Genomic DNA, 6,910 nt, shown 5'->3' with positions numbered 1-6,910 from the left:
GTATTTTATTAAATGTCAACGTTGTTAAATTTAGAAAACTTTTCAAACATCGGTAGAAAATATGAGTCGAATGGAATTTAGAAACTTTGTTATTTTGGCGTATGATCAAACCACTTAGTTTTAATTTTGTCAACTATATTGTTTTTTCGTCATTTCACAATCATAGGAGAAGCGTAATACGAGGCTTGTTGGGATTAAACGAATGTAATATATCGACCTAATGAGTAGGTACTATTGATAGCTTTGTTGCAGCTAATTTTTATTATTCTTCGGTGTTGGAGAATTTTCACTATGACACACCGTACGATCAAGTTGATTTAATCTATTTGACATCATATAAAATCAGCAATTCCTACGCAAGCTAGAAAGATGACAATTTTGATACTATTAATACTATCGTATATTTCTATATGCGAAGTTGTACGCAGCCTATTTTACGGGCTTAATATTATAATTGTAGCTGAGTTATTGAAGGTAATACTAACAATTTTCAATGAGAATACAATACCGTGGACAGTATTTAATCCGCAGTCAACATTTGAAAATGAAGGTGGATTTCAATATTCTCCAGTTCTACACGGTTATGTCAGATCAGTATTACATTTGAAATGATAGCAGTAGTAACGGAAAGATCAGTTAAATTAACAATCGCTAATCGGTCAATGTGTTTGCTAAAATTAACAAAAAACTTTTAATTAATTCTTCCTATCGACGATTCCGTTCCATTTTTAGAGGACAAATGGCTTAATATAAATCAATCGTACGACAACGGTTACTGTACCATATTGCGGCAGACGCGAGTACATACTGCTTACCACATCGGTATGCGCTCAACTAATGACTCTAGGATAATCATTCCGTACGATGTCTAAAGAGCGTCCGTTACGGAAGCAATAGCTAACAGATCCTTCTACTGCACTAAATGTACCTTTATGCGGTGAACTAAGTTATTGAACTTCATATTAATTTTTCGAGCTTTACGATCTGATAGTTGTTATTACTGAAATCTACTGCAGATGTCTATTATAGTCAATTCGTAGCTTTTGCAGTATGAGATATAAGGGTAAACAATGCAATGTGCCTTTCGTATTTATCTTATGGTATCTGGTATAATTTCCAGAGTAAAATGTATAGTATTTAATAAATGAGTGGTAAGTCTTTTCGACTGGCTATTTTAACTTTATAGCAAAAGATATGACCTAATAACATACAGTAAGATAGAACTTGACAAAAGAAAAAAATCGAATAACAGTCCAGTAAAAGAATTTTTATAACGTTTTAAGACTATCATGTAGCTCTAGACTATGAATACGTAGTAAAGTCGCTGGGATAGCCTTGATCGATAGTATCAAATCCGGGCAGTAAGAGATAAGTCAGTTTGACAGAGGAGTGTTATTATTGAATTAATTGACTTGGCGTTGTATCAAAATTAGCTAGACATGATAATCTATGAAGCATGCGATATTGCCTTAATCGAAATGGATATTCAAGTTTACGAGACTTTTGACGGCTACCAATGTAGTCGAAAGTATAAAGGTTATTACTCAAATATAACGGAATGCTGTAGGCCAATCTAAATAGCTCACGCAGCTATGTATTTCTATACGTATAATTGTTCATACTGTATTGATTTATTCAAAAATTTATACCCTCTATCGCGTTGATCATTTTCATTTGGATAGCGAAGTAGCGTAGAACGACTTAAGACTACTATCGTGGAGCACAAGATGTTGTTATTTATTTATTACGTCAGCGTGACCTTCAAGTTGCCTCTTTACTTTTTTCAAGAATCAACTTTTGCTATGTAAGTTGTTTTAAATTAATACAGATTTGAACTAATGTATACTTTAGAACACCCCCAAAAAGTTGTAATAAGGATAAAAAACTATTAGCAACATCTGTGATAACAATTATAATAATCAGCGAATACGTATAACTGAATGATTACCTATTTTCCATTTAAATTTCGATCAATTCGAAGATTATGTTCCCCCCCCCCAAAATGAGTTGTGATTAAAATATTGCAGACATGAGGGCAAAAATACGTGGTATAAGCATATTGTATTTGGTTTTAGCAATGAAATGTAGTACTGTATATGGAAGTTGGATACCAAAGCATGACAAAAGGGTGGCCATATTGTTAACGAGGAAGGCATTGTTTGACTTTTTTCGCCTCCATACGTATCGCATAGTATCGGTAGTACAATATCAAGAAGGTTTACCGTATATTTCATACAAACGTCCATAAAATGATAGTGGATCATTCTAACGAAGATAGTAGTTATGCTATTTGGGCAAATTGTGCTAATATAAGTCGTTTTACAACCTCTATACAACTTCTCTAGGTGTATGAAAGAGTAAAACAGTTCTTACCGTATCCCATATCTGTAATTTGATTTGTTTTCCATCGATGGTAATCATCCGAGCGCCGAATTCAACACCTAGTAAATTACAATTATCGATTCGATGATATGATTTGAGAAATTAAGTTAACTTAGCGAAGTCAAACAACTGCATAGTATGATACCAACTGATAAATGATAGGTGTATTAAGAAAAGTATCTAGGATAAAAAATCGCGAGTTGCTCTCCATTCCCGATTGATTATTGGTTGAAATTCTCAACTACTATCATGTACCGAGAATTGTCCAACATAGTCTTATACAAAGAAGAGCACTGCAGTATAGACTGACGTCAATTTCGATTAGCTTATTGGTGAAGAGTGAAATGATACCGACTGAGATAACCTATTCTGTATCAAATAGAATCAAAAAATAGGTCTTACCGATTGTTAAGTCATGGACAGGTTGGAATCGTTTGTCGGTAAATTGCAATAATAGACATGATTTGCCAACACCTACGACAAGTAAGATTTTAGCGTATTAGTGAAAAGGTTTTCCAAATTCAATCATCAGAAGAAAGTGTCATAGCAATAACGGGAATGGCTGTATTCAATAGATCAACTTGATTGCAACAAGGACGAAACTATTCATGTAAACTAGACATTTATCTACTCTATACTGCATCAGTGGATGATAATCTACTGCATAGCCATAACCGATGAATTAACTTTGACACATAGTCTCCCTTTTTCCCATACAGCAGAAAAAGAAAATGGTACAAAATCGATCGCTACGACGTTACACTACAGTGTCGTACTTTCAACGGTCTTATGAATTAAAAAGATTCCAATTTAACAACTAAATTTCAATAAAAGGATACCTTAAGTTGATGTTACTTACCAGTATCACCTATGATGATATACTTAAATAAGTATGCGTAACTCATAGTCTATAATTCGATAAAACAAAATCTAAATGTCGAGAAATTTTTCGCTTTGTAACGGCGAGTAAAACGATCCAGATTAAACCGATGATCAATAAGGTTGGTTGAAATACGTCCACAGCGCTGTAAAAGAGAGTCAGTACGACGTCGCAGCCTGAGTAACTGACCGTACTTACTACGTCACCACGGTACTCTTGGTACTGTACTTGTGCAGTACTGTACAGTCTGTTCTTGACAGAAGTACAGCACAGTACAGCAAATACAGTACACTGTACAGTACTTGGATGATGACGCTTTTGTAAGAAGAATCAGTCAAGACAGTGCAGTACTTTACTGGACAGCGGACTATTCCCTAGAGCATCAACCATCAACAGTACATCCAGTACTGCAGCGATGAATCACTTACAGTGTACAGTATCCTGAGAACAAGATCAACAGTACAAAGTACTGCACCCTGAATGACTCCGTCTCGTGGCACAATAAAATCAAGTGTCAAGTCAAGTTTTCTATGCTTTTGGCATTTTGAACAAGAAACCCTTTCTTTTCACATTCTATCCTGTTTTTACAGTATACTGTACCACTAGTGCACAAGTGAAAGTACTATACTGTACACTGAGGGATGCGGGCAATCTGGCCACAGTACTGTACTATAAAGTACTGTATGTAACGCAAAGAGCCACACTCTCTTTTCAACCGTAACTTCTCTTGTCTCTTCCGCCTACCCGACTGGTAGCTGCACCCGTACCTGAGGCATGGTAATGGTAGTCTACGTAATACGTACTGTACTGTAGGTGTACAGTACAGTATAAGCGATCAGTTACTGTACAGTACAGTACTGTAGTTCTGTAGACTACAGTACATGTACTGTATAGTACCGTGCGATACGTCTGTCACATGGTCACACCGTAAACAACAGTACGTACTATTAACGGTGCCACCAATACGCACCTCTAGCATATGTACACACTACAGTACTATGTACTGTAATACTCTACAGTACAGTATACAGTACTGTACATTCATTCAATGGTGATGGAATCTCCTCGTTAATGTACAGTACAGTAGTTGGTAGATCTGGCTTTAGATGACGATATAGTATACAGTACTCTACACCGAATAGGTACTGTATGAGTATTGTTCCCTTTGACATAAATTTCGGATTTCCTGCATCCTCCTGTACCAGTAAATCTGCTGTTATTGTTAAGTACTGTACAGAAAAAGATTTCACTTCATTTATCAACGACTTCGAACAGGAAAATTCTCGTACAAACAAGCTCCTGCTTCTCAAAGTTCCCTATTTGATTATGTCATGAATGAACAGTGAATACGTAGTTGCTACTTGCTACAGTCATCACGGGTGTCATACCGTACAGTACACTATTGCATGCCTGAAGCTACTTATAGGGATTGCACCCGGGTTTCCATACTTGGTTAAAATACCCGGGTACAATATGTACCCGGGCAATTTTTATATTGATGGTAGGAAACGAGGTACCCGGGTAACAAAAATCCCACGGGTTGCAATTACGCCTGTTCACCACCGTTCACTCATGACATAATCAAATAGGAAACTTTTGCATGCTCTTTTGGTACTACGCTTGCGCTCACATGCATAGAGGTAAAAAGGAAACAGGAAACTCTGTGCTCGTTCCATCGCTAACATTAAAGTCAGCCGTTTATTGATCTATTGGAACAAAATTAGTACACTGCCGGAAATACCCTACACCCACTTGTATCATACAGTAAGAAGTACTTTTCCGTTAGCAATATTGGACAGTACGATGTTAGGCTTTCTATTGGCCTCATTGGCTGGCCTAAGTGCTGCCTTTGCATCAATGTTTATGAAATTAGCCTTCTATGACGATCATATCATGAAGGATTATCTTTGTACTGCTTGGATAGAAATTTCATCGAAAAACTGTACTAAGGTATAGCTTTTGATGCACTATGCTGGTGCCTATCTTTCCCTGATTAGCTTAAGTATTTTACAGAATACGATATGTAGTGCAAAACGGTAGGGTACAGTTTAAGAATATGCCAAGTACCATGGCCACAGTAATTTCTGAGAAGACGCAACAGCTGATAAGTCTTGTGTACCATTAACTTCTTTACAGCTTTCACGCCGTCACCAACATGAACATAATTCCTACTGTATTGTTTTGTTGATAGATTTGTAGAATTTAAGTTACTATTGTACAGCTGTTGGAAATTGAAGCTAGAATCAGGCTTGCTATGAATGTGAATTTAACTTACCAAAATGATAATTCTATCCCACATTGTACATAATGTGATCAAGTCCGAAATTGTTGCAATCTACAGTATAGTAAATGAAATGCGTGTCAATATACGTATTCATTAAGGGTAATCTGTTATTTACACATGGTATTGTGCGTTAGATTTGGTGGTGTCTGAGGGCAATCTGTATAGGAGGATTTTTTCTATCGAATGCAATTATGTGGACCTTTTTCGTCAAAGCTTTAAATCAATTCCGCACTTCTTTACAAGCTACAGTCATAAGCAGTGCCATCAATTTCATAGCGAGTGTAAGTACGAATAATAACTGTGAAGTTTCATAACGTTTAGAATTTTTGTATGACTAATTGACTATACCCTGGGTATTCAACGTAGAGTACAATTTTAAATCGAACAGTTACAAATCACTGATATTCAGGTGTCATGTTGATCCGTTTCGATATGCATATATCGTCAATCCATTTTATTATGGTTCCGAAAAGTATAATGTGCGTTGTGTTGACTATTTATAGTTAAGCATTAATACTAGCATTTATGTTCTTCACGTCTTATTACAAATTAATTTGCCTGTTTTTAGCACTGCCTGTTGTTAATTACTATTTTTGGTCTATTAACATTATTTTTGTAGTAATTAAAACTGTTATAAGATCTTTTGCATCAAAATCCTCTAAATCACGAGCTACTGCACATTAATTGCTTCTTTATATTTAGGCTCTTTTAGGCTATGTCATATTCAAGGAATACCTATCGAAGATGTGGTGCTTAGGAGCATTTTTAATGATTGTAGGATTAGGTATCATTCATAGCGACCGTTGTCATGTTGAGACTAAGGAAACACGCGTTCATATTGACTAGCAACAAAGATTTCCCATTCACATTAAATTAGTCATTACCATAACTTTGTAAGAGGAGGTTATACTGTACAGCTTGATTTATAAATGGAAAATAATGTATATATATTTTATTGTAGCGCTATTTCTCATCCAAATAAATCTTCAAACCCAGAATTGGTGATTCGCAATAAAAACAATCACGTTCTCGAATAGTTGTGACTACTTCCAGAGATTAGTACCCAGGATTCGTTTCTAATCGTATTGCACAAACGATGGTTTGCTGTACGGGTATCGTCTATGCCGCATGACGACGAAATTACTGAAATCCGATCCTGATTGCATTATACGTATGCCTTTATATGCATGTGACAACAGTTACTAGACGCCTTATCACAGTTGGCCGTATCTTACGATCTGTATTGTAAGCGTACAGTATACTATACTCCCGTTGTCTAGCTAACTCAAACTCAATCCCCACTCTGCTTAATTAGGGTGATATGGATTTAGGCATATACTGCAAATGCATACAACTATTACATA

At 36.0% G+C, this 6,910-nt stretch overlaps 1 protein-coding gene across 1 annotated transcript in view; it reads right to left on the bottom strand.

The window, feature by feature from the left end:
- TRIADDRAFT_30079 (uncharacterized protein) overlaps positions 1-3,287 on the bottom strand; it is a gene marked incomplete at both ends in the record, with an annotated part of 5,192 nt that extends 1,905 nt beyond the window's left edge. Inside the window, 3 exons of the mRNA XM_002115797.1 lie at positions 2,374-2,441; positions 2,785-2,856; positions 3,242-3,287. Of these exons, the coding sequence (XP_002115833.1) occupies positions 2,374-2,441; positions 2,785-2,856; positions 3,242-3,287 (186 nt within the window). The remainder of the gene's footprint in view (positions 1-2,373; positions 2,442-2,784; positions 2,857-3,241) is intronic.
- Between the last annotated feature and the right edge of the window lie 3,623 nt (positions 3,288-6,910).

Source organism: Trichoplax adhaerens, genomic scaffold (genome assembly GCF_000150275.1).
Source record: "Trichoplax adhaerens TRIADscaffold_12 genomic scaffold, whole genome shotgun sequence".
Taxonomy (NCBI): Eukaryota; Metazoa; Placozoa; class Uniplacotomia; order Trichoplacea; family Trichoplacidae; genus Trichoplax; species Trichoplax adhaerens.
Note: the sequence above shows the minus strand (reverse complement) of the source record. Positions and strands in the feature narration are given on the sequence as shown.